At 37.7% G+C, this 21,904-nt stretch overlaps 1 protein-coding gene across 2 annotated transcripts in view; it reads right to left on the minus strand.

Moving 5' to 3' along the window:
- Window positions 1-13,980, minus strand: part of LOC102291587 (splicing factor SWAP) — a 57,323-nt gene extending 43,343 nt beyond the window's left edge. The window contains exons 1-5 of one of the 2 annotated variants that reach the window (XM_005939473.2): window positions 13,599-13,980; window positions 11,958-12,121; window positions 6,496-6,627; window positions 3,282-3,358; window positions 84-309 (exon numbers count right to left, since the gene is read on the minus strand). In XM_005939473.2, coding sequence (XP_005939535.1) covers window positions 84-309; window positions 3,282-3,358; window positions 6,496-6,627; window positions 11,958-12,121; window positions 13,599-13,792 — 793 coding nt within the window. In that variant the 5' untranslated portion in view covers window positions 13,793-13,980. Of the gene's footprint in view, window positions 1-83; window positions 310-3,281; window positions 3,359-6,495; window positions 6,628-11,957; window positions 12,122-12,538 lie in introns of both variants that reach the window. The other variant, XM_042223692.1, reaches the window with a different exon arrangement.
- Window positions 13,981-21,904: the final 7,924 nt, after the last annotated feature.

The raw sequence follows: 21,904 nt of genomic DNA on the forward strand, positions 1-21,904 counted from the left end.
ATCTAACAATTACACATTAGTTACCGTACGAGACACATGCATATGCAATGTGGTGGATCCAGTGAATGCTCTCTGTAACTCACCCTGCGACTGCTCCTTCTTGCTGTCAGAGGCAACATTGTATCGACCTTCCTTCATGGACCGCAGGATGTATTTGTAATAAGGGTTCAGGTAATGGTCAAAACGAAGGAAGTCAAACTGGGAGTTACCAGACTGCTTCGCCTTCAACACTATCTCAAACTGAGCCCCCTGCTGACAGACAAAGTTGGCCGTCTTCTCAATGATGTTGTGGGTCTTGGTGGTTGCCGGCTACAAAAGAGTCAAGAAATTAAGAAATTGCATTTAAAAATGCAGACAGTTTCTATTATTATGTTTCAGTTTCTGAAAAACACACTTTTTTTTTTTTAAATTTGCAAAGGAGAAAACTTTTCTCCTTTAAGACACGTGGTGAAAAATTTGTGACAAATAAGCATCGGCACCACAGACGGGGCATTAAGATGCAACACACAGTACACCAAGAACAGAGGCAGTTTTGTTACAGAAACATTTTCATGCCCAGCACTCTTATGCTCATTGTGATGACATTAATTCTGAAAATACACATGGGGTGGAAATCAGTGGAACAAGAAATGGTCCATTATTCATTCATTATTGGTCGCCTTGTGTGCTTTCAATGATTAATCTTTGCCAATACCTAGAGAGTACAGAGAAGTGCAGCAGTCTTCCAAAGAATACACATATCCCATCAAGTTGAAAGTCATAATAAATACCACCTTTCAAAACACTGCCAAAAAAAGACTGGCGTCCAACAAAAACAGATCATTATTATCTTTTAAGCTGCCAAGGACTTTCTGACATACACAATCCCTTCTCACTTCCACTTACGAACTTAGCAATTAAGGGAAAAGGGTGTTTGGAACTTTTACGTACTTATTTTATCTCATAAAAAAAAGAGAAGAGCATGGTGTCTCGCACCCATTATTCTGCAACACTGTTACCCAAAGAATAGCCATTAGGAATGCCAATGTGAAAGTAATATGTAATGTTTACAACCATATTGTCTCTCAGTTAACAAAGGTTAGTGAGTAGAGATTAATTTGCACCTGTACTTATTACTAGAGCTGTACTAAAATGTGACACCCTGACCTTATCTAAAATGCTCAAAGACATCCTTGGCCAAGGACCTTTTGAGGTAAACTGCTCTGCTCTCTCTCAGTGTTACCTATTATTAAGCTATACTTGTGAAAACAAGGGCAAATCTAATAATCATAAAATAATTAATAACGGCAAATGAAAGTGGCAAAAGTCCACCTTAAGACTACTAAAACAGAACTAATCTAATTAATGGACTGGTAGCTGCTATAATAAAAATGTCTTTTTCATAGCATATGAATAATTTAATTTTACCAGCTTAATAATTTTGAACCAGGCCTTGAATAGTTTCATTAAGAAGCTTGTGAGAAATAAGGCACGTCAAACTGAGTCATGCTCTTATTTTAGTGTGTCACAGACATATTTATCTATCCTTCAGGTAAATATTAGAATCCCATCAGGCTGTGTTGTGAATTTGCCCAATATTCAAGGGCTTCTCCTGGTGATATTCCCTACAAACCAAGGAGTAGAGATTGATAATATATGCAAATCATACAGAGCAGCAGCTATGCTGTGTTTGTATATATGCAAACACAAGGTTGTTTTGATTCTCATATACCCACCATGGTATAATACTGGCATTAAAGCATGCCTTTTTTCACATGCAACATTTGCCGTAGCATTTCCTTAGGGAGGTGTTGTGCTTCCCGACATGTGTTAATCCCTGACAGGGGAGAATGACTCTTTTATATTCATCTTTGAAAGAAGGAAAGCAGGAAAAGCGCATTCGTTGCTTTCACATAAAAAGACTCTCCCTATACACTGTCACTAATTCCTAAGTGGGATGGATCACTTCTCAACATCTGTGTACAACTGCAGGAGAGACAGACTCTCTTTGCATAGGACAGTGGCTACAGGGAATCATCAGGCTTCTGGCCGTGGATATCAGACACAACAAAGCAACAGAAAATCTTATATTTTTGTATTACTTCAACTGTTTCCTTCTTTAGATGGTATGTCAATGTGAAACATTATCTTTTGGCACAGAAGTGTTTTTTCACAAACAAAAATGTTTGTGGCATTCTGCCTCAGAGTAAGGCTGGACAGCCATACAATTTAATACTTTTTTTTTTTTAAATACACAAATGTCAATAATATAGTCATCACAAGGCAAGTTATTTCAGTATGTCAGCTGCTTTCCACATTTGCAGGACAAAATCCCCTTTCAGCAAACCCCTGTGAAACTCTGCTTGCAGTATTTTCAACTTATTGCAGAGTCAGTTAATTGAGTCATTTCTGTTGCTTTGGTTTGCGTGTTATATAGAAATTATTTGAATCTGTGATTCAAAAACAAAGGCAGACAACACAACATAAATCTATAGTTAAGACACATGTAGAATGTCGTGACATCACATTTAAACATAGAGCACACTGTACATACAGCTCATTTTGAAAGTCTACAGATCATTAAGTTTTCTGCATAGTTAGTTTATTCACTGAAACTAAATGCCTGAATTTGTTTTTATATGAAGTATTCGGATCCTTCCCATATTACTTGGTTAAAGGATTTTGGACAGACTTAAATCTTCTTGGGAATGATTCTACAAGCTTGGCACACTTCTCATTTTGAAGTGTTTTCAACTAGTAAGTAAGTGGCAGCCATAATAAGAGGCAGCTGAATTCTCTGAATACAAAAGAAAGGCGCTTCAGTATTTTCTTTATTAGCACCTTTAGCACAGGCTGCACCAGCCTATTCTTCATGAAGGAAAGGGAGATACAATTCAAAGTGACCGCCACTCGATCATCTACAAAAGCGAATGATCAGCATGTCTGACAAGGTTGCAAATCGGCACATGAATTATATTTCCAGCTCATCCCATTAGCTAGTATTCTGATTTTGTTTTGTTTTCTAAAGCAAAGTAACCTAACCCCAGCTTGGTTTTCACTCTGACACGCCATCATCTGTGAGCTCACTACTTATTGTGAAAGTAGCGAGCATTTGTTAAGTGTGTACAGTATTTTTGTTTTTTAACTATTGTGATAATAGGATTTTGAAAATGGTTTTTTGGTCTGTGAGAAAATGAGAATGAGAAAAAGAAAAGAAGAGGACTGAACTCATTTAAAGATCCACCTAAAAAGACAGAAAAAGTCAGAGTTTCAAGAAACGAAGCAGAATATCTAACACTCACCAACTCCACATCAGGAGGGATAGAAAGCCCTGCGGGAGCAACGAATGGTTCTTCACTCTCTTCAGGCTCTGCCTCCTCTACACAAATGAAGGGACATGAGAATGGAAAATAAATATACCGATAAACAGATTAACTTTTGACAATCATCGGCAACAAAAAACTAACAAACCCCACTTTATATCTACCCAGTTCAGCAATAACATTAAGATTATTTCTGAACTCCTAAAACATTTTAAAAATGGATGAAACACATGCCCTCTACCAACCTCCCCACTACACAAATACATCAAAGCAAAACAGCACTCTAGCCTTTACCTTCATCTTGATGACAACATACAGGTCAGGTGGAAACGATCTTGAATATTTAACCAGGTACTGTAGGGAGTTTGCACCAATAAGGGGTCCTTTATATTAACAAAAGGCATCTCTGAAGCAATTAAAAAAGAAAAAAAGCAATGCTTATGTATTCCACTTGGGTGCATGTGGAAGGTGTGCCATGGCAACAATATGTAATCGACAGGCTTATAAAGGGCTATACAGTAAAGCAATAAAAAAGCAATACTGTTCAATATAGTTATATAATAGCACTGTTATCAGGGTTAAACTACTTGCAACTTTATAATATAGCTTGTTCTTAAATCTTATATAAAGTAAATCTCATTGGTAATTACACATTAAAATAAAAACCATTGAAACGGATCATTTTTAATGGGAAGTCCAGCATTGTCTTTATTTAAAGCCACACTACAGAGTAGCTACTCAGTGAAGACAGAGTGAATTATTTAAATAACCTCAGCAAAGAGATACTGCTTATTCAAATTAGCTTCCTTATTTTGACAGGATGTGAAACTAATTGGTATATTGTGAAATGACTGGCTAATGATTGGTGTGGGGTTTAACAGAGAGGCTAACAATAAGACGCATTTATCATGTTTTGACAGAACACGTAATAAACTGTACTGAATTTAACCTTCTGGTTTGGCTATCAATCAGAACCAAATAATTGAAATATAAATCCAAAAAATTGATTCTGTTCATCTGGACGTAGCGTTTTCAGAAGGAGAAATGTTTCGTCACTCATCCAAGAGACTTCTTCAGTCTCAGCTGACTGCAGGTGTAACCACTGATCAGCCAACTCTTTGTGGTAATCATGGCCATTTGTCATTGATCAATGGTCTTTGATCGGTGGCTGTTAATCAATGGTCATGAAACTGACCTCGCAGCCCATTGTTTGTCAGTGGGCTGGTTTCAGTCATTATGGAACTGTACGGTTTATAAGGTCGGGAAACCTGCAGTCAGCTGAGACTGAAGAACTCACTTGGATGAGTGACGAAATGTTTCTCACATTGAAACACAATCAACACAAACACAATCAACTGTTTGGGATTTCCTTACCTGAATGACTGAACTTGGTATATTACTGTGATATATTTCCTTAAGCGCTAATGCTCTCTTTGGTAAGAGGGAAGTTCTTGACCACTTTTTTATTAATGTTTCAGAGTTTAAATAGAGCTCGACTCAAACTAGATCAAATGTGAGACCTTTCTGACTTTTTCCACGAAGTCACCCTCTACAGGCATCTGAATCTTTAGCAGATGTTTGAATACCATGGGGTCAGCTCTACAAATTCACCAGAGACACAGAGAGGCATCTAGTCTGCTTAACTAGTCTGTGTGTATATCAGATATTTAAAGCAGAAGTAACTGTGTCAGTGTCAGTGTCTATCTTTTAGGAAGCAGTCTTATTTTTTTTTTTTTCTTGAGCATGAGGATGTTTGGGAAGTCATTCCAGACATGACAAGGGTGTGTTGGAGGGCAAAGGGTCTGTTTAGTAGGGGTGGGGGAAAAAATCGATACTGTGTAGTATGGTGATATTTTGTTTGCTAATAATGTATCGATACAGGGACAGCAGAAATCGATATTTTGTTACAAAAAAGGTTTTTGTGCTCTGACTTCAGAGCATGTTGATCCTTTTTCTGAGCAAGAATCCTGACATTCCTTCGCTGTTCAAATGTGTTTACCTTTTTTTATGGCAGCAATAAACATGACAGTTTACTTATTTTAATTTAAGAAATGTTTTATTTTAATTAAGTTTAAAACTTTTTTATTTAATGTAAATTTATATTTTGTTTTAATTTACTTTCAAATTCTTCAGTTGCTGAAGGGGCTGCATAGTTTTCATAAATTGCTTAGTTCAGAATAGCTATAATTGTACCAGATGGTTGCATTCAGTTAAGTTGGACTAGACTGTAATACAAACAGTTCAGTTTGTCAACAATAAAACTGACTGAAATGAGAGAAAGACTGAGTGTGAGACTTTGATATTAGATAAAATGAATATTGATAAAGTTTACCTTTATGTACAGAATCTGAATATTGCAAAATATTTTTAAAAATTGCAATGATATCGTATCGTGCGTTAAGTATTGTGATAATATCGTATCGTGGGATGTAAAGTGATTCCCACCTCTACTGTTTAGATGACATTTGGGAAAAAGACTGTTAGTTTAACCTCCTAGGACCTGGCGTCCACTTATGTGGACATCACATTTTGGGTTATTTAGACCAAAATACTCAATTTTGCTCTACAAGGGCCTGAGATCCACTTACGAGGACATTATGCTGCTACTCTTCTATCAAAATTTTAAACAAATATCCTCATATGTGGCTCTCATTTTTCTTAGAAACAAAAATCAGGTAAAAAAAAAAATTAAAAAAAAATCTGGCCATTCTTTGTTTTTACATTCATTGGGTCCCAATCAGCCCAAATATCAAAGAGAAATCAAAAATGCATGCCGTGGAAGAGTTCGGGTCTTAGGAGGTTAAGGTTTGCACAAGGGAGCAGGGAATCCATGAAGGCTCCTCACACAATAAGTCATAACAAGAAGTCACAAACAGATAGAGGACTAAAAGTAACACAGATGGTGCGAGGTGATTACATGAGGTGATATTCTAGTGCAATACTGAATTTTTTGCACATTTGTCATGAGCTTTTTTTTTGGGCAAAAAATAAACTTCAGCAAACGCCTCAAGTGTATGAATGGGCAGATGGCTGTTTGGATTAAAAAAAGTTGGTTTTTGTAAATGTTATATATCAGAAAGAGCTGCTGTGTTCTTCACAGCTGACTGCAGCACACACAATCAACTACAATTCTAGACATGACACAGAGCCCACGGTAACTACATTACTCTGGGAAGTTGTGATGAGTTCTCACCTGATTCCTTGTTAGCATCCTCCTCCTCAGTGGGCTGAGAGGGGTCATAGTAGTCAGCGCTGTATTTAAAAGCCACGGCGTTGTAAGAGCCTTCATCAGCCAGAGCCTCACTCAGACGTTTATACTCCTCCTCTGTGAAGGATTAGGAAACACACATAATCAGGAAAAAAAAGAGACTGCAATGTTGAAGAACACTTTAAACTAGTCTGCACAAACTGATGATGACTTTTGATTTTGATGAAGGACATCTATCTGTGAAGATAACGAATGTTACTCTTTTTAAGTTGATACTGTGTCAGTTTTAATTAGATATACAGTATACAGATGTGTAGTGGATGAAAAATTAAACAAAACAATGACGCAGTCCTGTCTTGTGTGTTGATGAGACCAAAATAAAACTTTGTGGTTTAAATGAGAAGCATTCATTTGCATTATTTACTGCATAGGTAGTAAGGTAAGGTAGAGTAAGAACCTCCTGCTTCCCATCTTTGAAACACAGAGGGGGTTAGAAGTGTCATCGTATGGATCTTTGTGTGTCACGCTTGGGCCAAAACAGCAGACCATCATTAATAGAAAAGAAAAGGGAATTCTGAATAACACCAAGGAATAATAAAAGAAAATGTCAGGATGCTTGTCTGAGCTGAATCTCATGAGAGAGTTGGTCATGCACAAAGAAAGGTACCTTTTGCACACAAATCAATTGTACAAAGAAAGGTAAAAGATGAATTGGAGTGAGTACAACCCCAACTGCCCTCCAAAATTGGGATGTTATATAAAATATAAATAAAAACAGAACACAATAGCTTGTAATTTCCATAAACACATATTTCATTCATAATAGAATATAAAAAAATATATCAGATGTTTTAACTGAGAAAATATTACATTTTAAGAATAAAACAAGGTCACTTTGAATTTGATGGAAATGACGTATATCAGAAAAGCTAGGGTCAGGCTGTGTTTATCACTGTGCAGCATCCCCTCTTCTTTTAACAGCAGCCCGTAAACAACTGGGAACTGAGCAGACCGTCGGACTTCTGAGAGGAATGTTGTCTCATTCCTGTCTGATATTAGGATTCTAAAAACTCAACAGTCCTGGATCATCTTTGTTGTATTTTTTCCATTTCATGACACGCTAAATGTTTCAGTTGGTGAAACATCTGGACTGCAAACAGAGCATTTCAGCGCTTAGACTCATCTACTACAAATCGATGCTATTGTAATAGATGCAGTCTGCGCTATAGGAATGTCTTGGTGAAATATAAATCTTCTGGATGGGAGCGTATCTTGCTTTAAAACCTGTATATAACTTCCAAGACTGGTGGTGCCTTTCAGATGTGCAACATGTCAACTCAGCCGCCCCCTTCAGAGATACAGACTTTTGCACTGAATGCTGGCAGTCCATTTGAACTGAGTTTAGGCTCAGGGGAGATGGCAGCATTTCCGGATCACGTTAACATATGGCTTCTTCTTTGTATAAGAGCTTTTGTGGATGCAGGCAATGGTTTCTGACAAGTGTTCCTCAGCCAATTCCATGATTTCCATGATGTCTATTTTTAATGCAGTGCCACCTGAGGGTCCAAAGATCACAGGCATCCATTATTTATATCTGGCATTGTCCCTTGCGCACAGAGATTTCTTCTGATTCTCATAATGATATTATCTACCGTATATAATAAGATTTTCAAAGTCTTTTATGATTTTATGTTAAGAGACATCATTGCACCATTACTGTTCCACAATTTGTAGAGAGAGTTTTTCAGCCGATTGGTGAATGTCTGTCCATCTTTACTTCTGAGAAACCCTGGCTCTCTAAGATGTTCTTTCTCTAACCAACGATGCTACAGATCTGTTACCAGTTAACCTAATTAGTTGCAAAATGTTCCTCCAGCTGTTTTTTTTAGTACCACTTACTTCTCCAGCTTTTTGTGTCCTCTCTCCCAGCGTTTTTGAGATGCCTTTCTGCCATCAAATTCAAAACGAGCTAATATTTTTCGTAAGGTTGTACGATACTGTTGTTAATTGTTTTTGTGTACTTTTAGGACATACTCATGCAGATATATAGAAAACTTTAGGCTCAAAAAATCCTCCTACAATTGTCCTTTAAAACCTAATATTTATTTATTCTTGTTTGAAAACTTAACATATCTTCCCTTAGTTTAATAATGCTACCAATGTAATATATAAAAGGGGACAGGAAGTATGCATGTTGGACCCTGTAGCCAACCCTTTTCTACTGAAATTCATTGAACTCTATAAATATTTCTTATGCTTCCCACTGCCCCTTAAGTGGACAGATGGGTAATCGCCTCAGCAAAATGGGGTCAGATCTCCAAATTCAAGGGCAAACCGGACTGCTAGATCCACCTTCTGCAGTGTGTGTGTGTGTGTATGTTTTACACAAACCATTAGCTGATTCCTTCTGACCTGTCAGTTTGAGCATAAGAGACCATATTTCACTTAAAATTGTGGCTTATTAAATTCAATTACAGTCATTACGTCTGTCTTTTAGAAGGATGCTTTGTCATCAAAACAGCCAGCTTCATTATATTATGTAAAATGAGTGAGATGCAAGTATCCTAGATGAGTCAAATGTGATTTCCATAGAAATTGCAGCTCTTCAACTCAAGAGTTAAAGCTAGCCCTTTTTAAGAGTCTAAAAGCTGAAAAGGCCTTAGAAAGGGGGCGTCACTCTACTCTGAAGATTTGGCCTGGGAAAAAAAAATCCAGGGATTTTGTTAAGAAGCATAGATTAAACTTTTTAGCAAATGTGACTTGTCAATTTTTGTTGGGATAAAATCCAAGTTTTATGTGCAGTGGCAGTCTGCAGAAGAAGTCTCATAAGATGATGCATGCCTGAAATTAAAACGCACTGGATAGTAATTAAAACACTGTCATAGACTGCCTTTGAAGAGAGTGAAGATTTCTAAACTGTGAAAAAGCAAGACAGGCATGACACGAGTTCAAAAGAGGACCTGATAAATTGAATTAGTGTAATATGACAGGCATGACAGAAGCAGCAATAAACATTAACCTGCTAAGTTTGTAGTAGTTTTTCATAATGCAAACCTTCCGTTTCACCACATCCCTAAGGTGCTCTAATGGATTGACATCTGGTGAGTGTGGAGGCTATTTGAGTGCAAAGAACTCACTGTCATGCTAATGAAATAAGATTTAGGTGATCTGAGCTTTGTGACACACATGCGTCATCATGCTGGAAAGCCATCAGAAGATGGGTAATAAAAGGATGGACATAGTCAGCAACAACACTCAGGTCGGCTCTGCTGTTTAAAGTTGGTAACAACGAACCCAAAGTGTGGCGAGAAAATATATCACACCAATACATCAGTGCCGCCAGCCTGAACTGCTGATACAAAAGTAATGGATCCAAGCTTTCATGATGTTTACACCAATTTCTGATTCAACCATCCAAGTGTCACAGTAGAAATAAGGACATCAAGATCATTGGTTCAGTTCTAGCCAGAGACTTAAACTCCTTCCCAGCAAGAATTCTGGCTTCCACAGACTGTGTCCATGTAGCACACAGAAGATACTCAATTTGTTTCATTCCTACTTTTCCACCAGGGACAAGATCATAGACCTGCATAAGGCTGGAATGAGCAAACTGCTTGATGAGAAGTTGATAGCTGTTGAAAGAAATCAAATGAGCATCAATTATTCTTGCAAAGCCCACAAAGTCCCCCTGCTAAAGAAGGCACGTGCGATGGTCCATCTTAAGCTTGCCAGTGAACATCTCCAAGGCTTGGGAGAAAGTGCCGTGGTCAACCCGAAGTGCAGCGTTTGGGGAAAGAGAAATGCTGATTATGACCCAAAGAACACCATCCCCACAGCCAAGCACAGAGGTGGTAGCATTATGCTTTGGGGCTGTTTTTCTACTAAAGGTACAGGATGACTTCACCACATTGAGGGGCTAATGGGCGGGGCCCTGTACGATAAGATCTTGGATGAGAACTTCCTTTCTTTAGCCGGAACACTGAAGATGGGTCATGGATAGATCTCCCAGCATGACGATGACCCATAAACATCCGATCAAGGCAAAAAAGGAGTGGCCGAAGAAGAAGCACATTAAGGTCATGGATAGGCCCAGCCATTCCTGAGTCCTACAGAATCTGTGGAGGGAGCTGAAGGTTTGGGTTGACAAACACCAACTCTAAAGCCAAAGGACTTAAGCGTTTCAACAAAGAATCCCTCCTGAAACGTGTGCACATGTGGTGAATAACTACCAAAAAAAAAAAAACATCTTACCGTTGTGGTTACCAACAAGGTATTTCAAACATGTCATATTTTGCTTTGGGATCAAATATTTACTTCACTCAGTGATATGGAATTTAATTTATAACTTTTTTTCCTGGAGTTTTGGATGATATTTTGTTTATTTCCATTAAAATCAAGCTACCCATTTACCTGACTGTTCATTTTTTTGGAAGCAAACAAATTTACAAATTCAGCAGAGGATCACTTAATTTCTGCCCCCAGCGTATTGACAACAAGCTGTAACTAATGCTGGGCAGACACTGTGCGATTTTTTCAGTGGCGCGATTCAGCTCCTGCTCAAACTGTACGATTGACTCACAGGGGTTAGAAGTTCATAGGTCACGATGCAGGGTCTCACACTATACGGCCCGATGCTCTGAGAGTGCTCACACTGTGCGTCCATAAAATGAAGGTTATAACAGAAATTCTGTCGCTCGCTCTCCCTCTCTGTCTTTCACTCACACAGACACACCACCACCATCAACTTTGCTAAATTGCTAATGAAAAACATGATCAGACAGCTGTGATTTAGCAGCGATGTAGATCCAACTATTTTCACGGTTGTTTGTGTTGTGATAATTTTGTGAGGCCACATGGAAAAGGCTCGGATGAGCTTTCCAAAGTTCTACAAGTTGTGCCTCCATCGCTTGTGTCCAGATCTGCCGTGCTGCGCCGTCTTTTTCGCTGACATTTGTTTTTGCGCGTGCACAGTGTGAGAAACTGCGGTGACACCCTCACGACGGTCGCGAGGATTTCAAACAGGTTTGAAATCCTCACAACCAAGCGATTGATGATCGGGAGCTGGTCGTGAGGTGTTAATCGCTTCTCGTTACCCCACGTATACTACACGACGCACGATGAAGGCCAAACTCGGGCCGATCGCCAAAACGGTCGTACGACTCAAAAATCAGCTCAAAATGGACCAAAAATCACACTGTGCAATTTTTGCATGCAACTATATCTTTATTAAAAAGGCCTGACTACAAACGGAAAACAAGTTTGAGCTACTGACACAAAATCAGCTTTTGAAAACAGATTACGAAAGTATGGTCATGATATCCTATTTAAGAGCTCCAGCAGATTTAAGGTATATAAGATGTTTTGAAATTATTTTTCCTTGCCTTTAATATCACTCTTTTTTTTTTTAAACTATTACTGCTAAATGTTTAAACGAGCATCCTGCTCACCTTGTCTAGCTTCCTCTTCCAGCAGGTCAGTGTGCAGTGCCAGGTACCTCTCCTCATCGCAGAGCGCCTCAATCCTGGCCTCTTCCTCTGACAGCTGGTAGGATGTATTCCATGACCCACTGTCATACTCTGAAAGGTCATGTAAGTGACCACGTCCATCATATCTGTTGGATGATAAAAAGGATTAGAGAAAAGGAAGTAGACAAAACTTTTCATACAGGACATTGGCCTACTTATCAAGGTTGTAAAACCTAAAACCCGCAATATAAAAGATATAAAACTGGTCTACCTCTGTAAGTCCTCCATGAATGTTTTCTCAAAATGGATACGTCACAATAATGATACTAATTAAGTCTTTGGGAATTATTTTGGATAGAGCTCTGATATACCTAGCAAGTTTTCTGTCTGTATTTTCTTCCTGTTTTTACAGGCCAACAACATTAGAAATGAAAAAGAAAAAAAAGACAAACAAAGCAACTCGCTTCTTACCTTACAGGGTTCAATAATCCCCTGTAACACTCATCATTACTTCTAAATCTGCAAAGAAAGTTACATTCACACAAACCCGAGCACATAAATACCTATCCGTAAGAACCCAAATGGACGACATTTTCCAAGGTTCGTCCCTCTACGCCATCTCTCACTTGCAGTTTCTTCATGAAGACAAAGAAATCTGGAGCTGAGGTTGGCATTCGGGGTTTGGAAGGACCCCTTAGCCTACCTTGCTGTGGAAAAACTGGGTTATGTAATAAAGACACACAAACAAAGGCTGTACAAATGAAACATAAGTTGGGTCTGAACACTAAGGTGATTCAATTGATTTAATATGTTTAAAGAAATACAAGACTCAAGGAGGTTTACAATGACTTTGCAACAAGGACAATTTCTATGTAAAAGGTGGAAAAAATTAGTCAAAATGATACACTGAATCACCTTAATGACAGTAACTTTTGTCTTTGCTAGAATTTGCTCTGGCAAACAAAAGCATAGTAAAATACCAAGTTTTGTAGGGACTTCACCACTTTATATTAGAAAACGTCCGTTTGAAAAGAACAGGAAAAAGACATGTTATAGCTTAGACATATTATTCATGTGTAAAGCATGAAAAAAGCTTCTAGAGGAAATTCTCATAACATGCCAAGATGCAAAGCCGATTTCACAGATAACTTGAGTATTTTTATACATTTACTCCAATTGCCAATTTAAGAGGTACATGTAGCGCGAACTATGCAGGCCTATGTGGTCTTAAACCAGTCTCAAATAAACTTTATTCAATCCATTTGTCCAATGTTCTCTTATAATGTAAGCTGGAGTGTATAATAACTTGACAGCAAAAAGCATAAATAGGTCAGTCATGGCTAACATTAGCAAAGACTGACAGGCATTTGCAAGTTAGCATGTTACCGAAGAAACTTTAGATACCAGGTGTTTTTCTTTTCCCCCCAATTTTCTTTCTTTTTTAGTTCAGGACATCCAACAAGACACGTTAGGAGGCAAGAAATAAAACAATCGTCGCGAGTTGCAGGTGTTTCCAAGCTTCAACAAGCAACAACTCCAACGTGGTCCCTTGAATTTTGAGACAGGCTAGCGGACAGGAGAGATTGTTAGCATAATGTTTCGGTCTAAGTTTGTTCAACCGACCTATCAATCATGATGCTCTTGTCCCCCATCCATGGGATAAGATGCTTTCCGTGATCATGGTAAAGAGCCCTTTCGTCGTCTCGGAAGAGTTTGCAGGCATAGCCGAAAACCAACAGATCGGCGTATTTATCACTGTCACTCACATCCTTCTTCACCGGCTTGCTGTCTTTCTTTGCCGCTCCGCGACGATACATCTCCCAGATAGTCGAAGGAATAGATTAGCTTAAAGGACGTAACAACAATGACGGTATCGTGATAGCTTTTTGTTTACCAGGTGGCTACCAGGTCCTCTAAATGTTACATTAATCCGTGGGATTTTGCACCAAAACAAAACACTACACGCCAAGAGCCGCCATGTTGAAAAGTGAGTAAATGCATCTGTGTATCCGGTCGGCACTTACGACAATTTCACGAGAGCACAGTTAAAGTTTACACTAATGTTCAGTAAGTAAACGTCCTAATGTGTAGCTAAACATATCCACTGTTATGTTATACTTTTTTGCTTTAAAGTACTCTGTATATAAACCACATTTTGTGGTTCCCAAATTATCGAAAGTGCTGCTGTGAAATACCCTATTACATTAAGCTTTTGTTCAACAGATAAATTCCTGTGTTCAAGGTAATTCAACAGTTAGTGACTTTAAATATATGGAAACAAAACATTTTATCATAATCTTAAAGTGGATTTGACAGCACAGCTGGATGTTTAAGATTTTTAATTATTCAGGCTGTTAATTATTTTTGATAAAGCTATTAAAATATATTAATTAAAAAATTTTAAAACTGTGTTGCAAGCCATGTGTTTTGGTGTTTAATGAATTTGGATTTGCATAACTTGATTAAATCACATGATGCTGAGTAGTTCAAGACATCTTTTACATATGAATTATGAGTGAGATGTCAAGCACTTTGTGATGAGAACAGGGACAATTCTAGGATCAGAGCTTTGGGGGTGCTGAGCACCCAGAGAGCTGCCCATCCAGGCAAGGTAAACTTTACTCGTCACGATGAGACTTCTTTCCTGTCTCTGTCAGTCCCTGCATCCTTAAATGTCTCCAGTTGTCCCGAGTTCCCTCTGACTGTCTCCTTGGTGCATTTAAACCCCTGTTCCTCCCTGTCCTCATCGTCTGTTGTCTTCATCTCCATTATCAGTCATCATAATTTTACCCTCTCTGTGCAAGTCTGCAAATTTCTTTATTAAATCATAAAATTCTTAAATTCATCAAGTCTCTCTGTGCCTGGGTCCTCGTCACAAAACATGACATCACTGTTTTGTACATTTTAACACAACTTAATCCCCACATTTGTGAAAGAAAAGCAAAACACCTTTTGAGAAGTCTGTAACAAAACTATCAAATCTGATAAAGGTTATTTAAATGCTGCTAAAGAATAATGGATTGGAATTTAAAAAAAAAAACATATCCTAACCTTAATTACTGCAGGAGAATAATGAATGATGCTCATAGTGAGTAAAAAGTAAACTGAGTGCATTTTTTGGACAGAGATTCACTTTTAAAGTGTATGTATAATATAATACACTTACATAAAAAATACACTCCAAAAATAGAAGAGTCCTTGAAATGTACAAATTATTATTAAAAGATTAGAAAAATGGAGACACCCTGGCTTATGGTACAATGTATACAATGTATGAAAAGATCTTTACTGCAGATACTCCTATGGCTCTGCAGATTTTTTCTTTTCTTTTATCCTATGTCGCCTCACCTTGAGGTTGGCAAATCTGTCTATCACATTTTGGTGGTCAAGTCTCTCAAGCATCTCTTTCTCAACTGACATCACAGCCAGGTGCTGGAGTCTGCTTTGACCCATGGTCCTTCTCAGCCAGGTATGGAGCTGAGTCAAGACACTAAAAGACCTTTCACAGCTACGGCTGCTAACTGGGTTTGTTAGGGCAACCAGATTAACAGTTTTCAGTGTGGGGAAGATCTGATTATCCTGAAGATTGTACAATGTTAACATATCTGGGATGGCACCAGCCTCACTCTTGAGCTTCAAAAAGTTTTTGGCAACCGTGACTTCCTCTGACTGAAGTTCAATATGGTAATGCAGTGCCAGGGCTGACAACCCAGTTTGTTTTTCAGATTAGTTAGTTGTTTGTTTGTTTTTTCTTTGCCAGTTTAACAGTTTCTGTTATGCCTGTTAGTACTCCCTGTCTGTTTTCTTACCTGGTTCTTCCTGATCTTGTACTCCTCAGGTTCCCCTCTTTCCTCTCTCCCTCTTTGGACTGACAATCATACACAAATAGTTTGTATTCAATTAGATTAAAAAAAATACTATTAAGATCACTAATAAAAAAGTCCTCTCTCAGTGTACTTTCAACCAAAAGGCAAATAACCAAACCACATGTATATCTAATAAAGGATATAAATATTGAAACACTGATCCAACATTATCCTTTATTGACGGATCATCTAATCTTACACTTTTACCTGAATGTTTCTCCTTTTTTTGAAAAAACATCCTCATATCCATTATGAACCTGGCTGTCTCTCTGTACACACACACACACACACACACACACACACACACACAACACACACACACACACACACACACACACACACACACACACACACACACACACACACACACACAGGAGTTATAAGGTTAATGGGCATCCAGTCAGTTAGCTAGTAAGTACCTTGGGTTTAATATCAGCACATGCACATATGACAAAATAACCAGTTTCTCTCATTACATTTCAAACAGGACAGTGGTAACAACAGCAGGCTACGGACAATGTTAAGTTTTAGATTTTAAATAGGCTGTATAAATTTCAATGGGAGCAACAGGACGGTCAAATGTCGCTGATTTTACTACAGAGCAGGACGGATTGTAGGGTAGCAAACATCGTCGGAAAACACGTTTTCAACACTGCAGGTTACCTGGTGTAATGTTTTTCAGCTAAAAAGAAACATGGTCTGACTCCTACCTAACTATATAAAGAGTAACTGAAGGTTAAATGCAGCTAATATGTCCTGTTTTAAGCCAGGCACTTCCACCTCCGCTCCGCTGCGTCTCAGCCACCATCGCTCTGGCAGCAACGGCGCTAGAGTCAGAGTAGGGGAGAGGTGGGCTGGAACAAACCATTTTGCTGAAGCACCCCCAAAAATAGGCTAAAATCGCCCCTGGATGAGAAGTATGAGGATGAGACATACTCATTTGTGTCCATCTATTATACATCATTTACTATTTAAGATGAACAGTTTGTTTATAGTCAGATGATTTATCACAGACAATCAAAGCAGTCCAGTAAGCTTAACAAAGTACACTTCTGAGCTTTTATACTGCAGCATTCAAAGACAATAGAGATGCATTTACTTTGCAGCTCTTGCCACAAAGACTGTATTGGTCCTTTCTATTATTTACAGCTTCTGTGTGTGTTTTTCTTAACATTTCTCCATAGGTTCTCAGGGATGTAGAGGCTAAAAAAAAAGTAGGACAGAGAGAAAAAAAAAGGCAGAGAGCATTGTTCAGAGGGCTGCAGTGGATACACTTGTGTATATTATATATACTGATCTGGAGAAGTTTCATTTTTATTTATTTATTAGATTTTAGTCACAGGGGTCTGTGCACATTTGGAAATACTCCATTAATCGCCTCTGTCAGTGCGCCCCAGGGCGGCTGTGGCTACACTGTAGCTTGCCATCACCAGTGTGTGAATGGGTGGATGATTGTGTATAGTGTAAAGCGCTTTGGGGTCCTTAGGACCAAGTAAAGCGCTATACAAATACAGACCATTTACCATTTAATCCACTCTTAATTACTTGGCTTTAATGTAATACACACAGGACACTATATGCAAAAACAGCCAGAGAACAAGCTAAGGTTAAGCTAGGTAACAAAGTTCCTATACTCTCATGGATTTAACCTCCTAAGACCCGAACTCTTCCATGGCATGCATTTTTAATTTCTTTTTGATATTTGGGCATATTGGGACCTGATGAATGTAAAAACAAAGAATTACAAGATTTTTTTTTTTTACCTGATTTTTGTTTCTAAGAAAAATGAAAGCCACATATGCATATTCGTTTAAAATTTTGATAGAAGAGTAGCGGTATAATGTCCTCGTAAGTGGATATCAGGCCCTTGTAGAGCAAAATTGAGTATTTTAGTCTAAATAACCCAAAATGTGATGTCCACATATGTGGACGCCAGGTCCTAGGAGGTTAAGGTTGGTTTGAGCCTATGTGGATTAGTAAGGAAGGGCAATTATAAAGAGCTCAGTGGTCTTGGTGTAAATAACATTTTTCAGCTTTTGAGATTCCCTTTATGCTGCATTATCATGTTCAAAATGGAACAAGTAATGCAGTATAGATCCACTAGTCACTTTATGACGTATACCTATTTAACTACCTGTTAATGCAGCTGTGGTTGGCTAAACATGTATATGTGGTCAAAATACCTGTTGAAGGTCAAAGTGAGCATCAGAATGAGGAAGAATGGTGACTTAAGTGATCGTGAGCAGGGTATGTTGTTGGTGCCAGACGAGCTGCTAGTTTACTGGGATTTTCCCATACAAACATCTCAAGGGTTTACAGAGTGGTGGTAAAGGTGTGGGATATTTTCTTAGCACACTTTGGGTTCCTTGGAACCAATTGGACATTGTTTAAACACCACAGTGTACCTGAATGTTGTTGCTGACCATGTTGATCCCTTTAAAATCACAATGTACCCATATTCTGGTGGCTGCTTCCAGCAGGATAATGCACCAAAAATCAAATAAAGCTTAAACCATCTCCAACTCATTTCTTGAACCTGACAGTGGGTTCAATTGTTTACTTAAATTACCTCTACAGTGCCAGATCTCAATCCAGTAGAGCATCTCCCTAATACAGCTAATAAATCAGCAGCAACAATGTGAGGCTATAATGTCAATATGGACCAAAATCTCAAAGGAATATTTTCATTACCTTGATGAATTGATGTCATGAAGAAGTCACGGTTCAACATGGTAATAGCAAAGTGTACCCAATAGTGTTCAGTGAGTGAATATGAAATTCTGTTATTAATAGAAATAAAGATATAATTATTCTGCAATAAACACACATCACTGTAAACATCTAAGACATTGTTCCAAATTTTAGAGGGGTATAAAGACGTGTAAAATTGGTAAAGAAACAATAAATAACATGATCAAAACCATCAATATCAAAATAATGAGGGTGGGTAATTTTGAATAGAGAGCAAGACAAATTACACCAACTGCCTCTAATATCAGCAAAACAGCAGCACCCATTGCTTCACTGACAGCAAATCAATGTGGCAGGCATTAAAAAAAAAGTAATTTTAACTGGAAGAAAGATCCAAATGAATTCATTTAATTTTGTATTATTTTATTTTTAATGACAGTAGTTATCATTAAAGTAAAGATGCAATGACATGCAAAGAAAAAGATTAGTAAAATATAAAATAAATTAAGGTCACCATATTTCAGCACAATAATCAAATAAAATTTTTTAGTAGACTAAAGTTAGTGACTGCAAAGGCAGTCAATACATACTTACACCAAAAATAAGTGAGATGTTGTAAATCTCAGGGGCTTTAAAAGTAACAGTGAAAGAATCTTCCCAGGCAATAGAACCTTGTCCAGTAGGGAAAAATGCAAGTAAGAGCAAAGTCAGTGGTATGAATATTTAAAGCAACTAACTTTAACACAAATACTCAACTGAGGTAAAACAATAGTAGCTGAAAAATGTGTAGATTCAATTACTGCTACCGTGTAAATATGACTCCTTATTTCTGCTCACTGCTATATTTGGATAGATTTGCTATTGCAGTTTAGTAACAGAACGTTTAGTACATCTTATTACTGATTTTTACAATGATTTGAATGCTAACTTTTTTTTTTTGTTATTTCTGCTCCTGTTGTGATAGATTGAAAATGCAAAAGTTTACAAGTAACATTATATGGTACTGCAAAAGAATAGAAATGTTGTATCAACACAATTATCATCTACTGTAAATAAAAAAAACTTCTCAATTTTAAAATTGACATATCATGCTACTGCCTTCTCTTGCAAATGTGCAAATCACACAAAGAAAACTCTAACCTGCAGATTTGAGTGACCATTGTAAGCAAGCTGCAGTGAAACACATTGCTTCATTGCTTTCGGGGCTTTAGGAGTGATTGATATCTTGTGCTGACCGCTAATCATTTAGTCATTTCTAAATAAGTGATGTGTCCGCTCCTCTAATATGTATGGAATATGAAAGTGAGTTCAATTTTGTGCAGCTTTAAAAGAGAAAGACCAGAAAATCTGCCACACTTTCAAACTATGTTACCAAACGACTGATTTCTAATATGTCTGTACTTAGGACTGTATTACATGCTTGAATTAGTGTAATTTTTATTATTACTGCTATTCCTTGAAAACTGAAGAAATGGCATTTCAGAAAATAACAGGGGAGCAATGAAAGAGAGCAAAAGGCACTAAAAGTAAAGTGTAAAAGCAGTTAAAAAAATTATTACAGAGTGCAACAAAAACAAGGAAAAGAATCAATCAAATCAATTCTCTAAAGCACACTTGCACACATTCTCAATTATCTTTAAGTGTTGAAAAAGTTGCCACAGTTCTTCTGTGGATTAAGTCCGTCTCAGTTGCTTATGTGACATGTAATGTAATCTGAGACTGTCTCCATGATGTTTGGGGCCCTGTTGGGGACATGCTATGTGAACAACTTTCTAAAAAAAAGTTTCACAAGCACATTCTAGCATACTCTCATGGCTTGCCAAGTAAAGCAAGCTCTTCGCTCTATTAAGGTGCATGTTCTTATAGAGCCTTTATAACCATATATCCATGCAAATTTATGGATTTGTTTAAATACAACTTGGTGGAATTATAAAAGCATTTAATAGTTAATACTGATAGAAAATATATCTAAATAGGGTAACTATTAACAACAGGGAAGATACCTCAGTAATTGGCTGTAAGAATGACTAAGGGGCAACAACCTAGAGAAACGCTGAATGATCTAAGTTTCGTCTTTAATCTTGTTGGATAGTTCTCTGAGAAGATTAAACTGTCATATTATAAAGATTTGCATTTGTGGAGAATAATGTAAGTCTCCTAATTCCCCACAGTGAAATCCATAACCTCTTGTGTCAAGGAATTGTATAGCAGCAAGAATGAAAAATGCAAATCTTGAAGCATTTACACACTTTGTTTAGTTCTTGTTATGCTTGGCACAGCATGTCAAAAATCACTTGGAGGCAAAAAACAAACAAAAAAAACCAAACATTGACAGCCTGGCATTAAAAAAAGGGTTTTGTTGAATTTATTCTTGCAGAAAAAAAGCATTTTGTGATTAAGCTGGGATAGTTTTGACTGATATAGTGACTATAGCCAACTGCTGCGAGGTGTCTAGTCTGGTGTCAGATATAAGACAGCACTGTTAGAAATGACTCTTTGGCTCTTCTTATCACCTGCTTCATGGACTGTCATTCAGTGAGAGGAGACACGCCACGTCTCATTTACTCTTCATGTCAAAAATTGTGCAATCAATCCGGTTAATCACCTTCATGGGTGACAGGTTGAACAAAGCATGAGGCATCAAGAACAAATGTCTTGGTGGTGAAGCTGTCACTGTTATTTAGAGGCAAAACAAGTAAAGTTGGACTGTGCTGCAGTGGCAAGTGGATTTATTGGGATTAGTGAGAAGCCTAATGGGACCCCTGGGCTCTTACCATTATTTCACACAGAGCAAACCCTTCCAGGTGGGATTAACCAAAGTATGAAATTATTTTTTTAATATTTATAGCGCTCTAAAATGAGACCCTGATAGTCAGAATTTTTTTGTGTGTGAAAATGATGAAAATGAGATATTTTGAGTTTGGCACCTTCAGGGCTGTTTACCTGCTTTGTTCACATTATCTGACAGATTAATGCTGTGATTAAGTCTTACCTAAGATAGATTTTAGCTTTTATTAGACACCAAAGGTCTGGCATCAAAGTGTTTATGATTTGTCTTTAAGTAATTCAGGATGTGCATAAACACATGCGTTTAAGCAAATGTGCTGATACAAACCCACAGAAAATGAGATTAAAAAAAAGAACATTATGAGATTGCACAGAAGATCCATCAAAGGTCTGCATGTGCTGAATTTGATTAGAATGATTATGACTTCAAGTTTTATATCAGAAATTGATTGATGTTTCTTTTAGTCTTAGACTCTTTCATAAATGGACCGGTACTTTCAGAGCACTTTTCTACTAAATTTGAGCACTCAAAGCACTTTCTACTGCAATCGTCATGCACCCAATCACAACTCTTTTATCTATACT

This window comes from Haplochromis burtoni, unplaced genomic scaffold, assembly GCF_018398535.1.
Source record: "Haplochromis burtoni strain Fernald_Lab_line unplaced genomic scaffold, NCSU_Asbu1 Contig_118, whole genome shotgun sequence".
NCBI lineage: Eukaryota > Metazoa > Chordata > Actinopteri > Cichliformes > Cichlidae > Haplochromis > Haplochromis burtoni.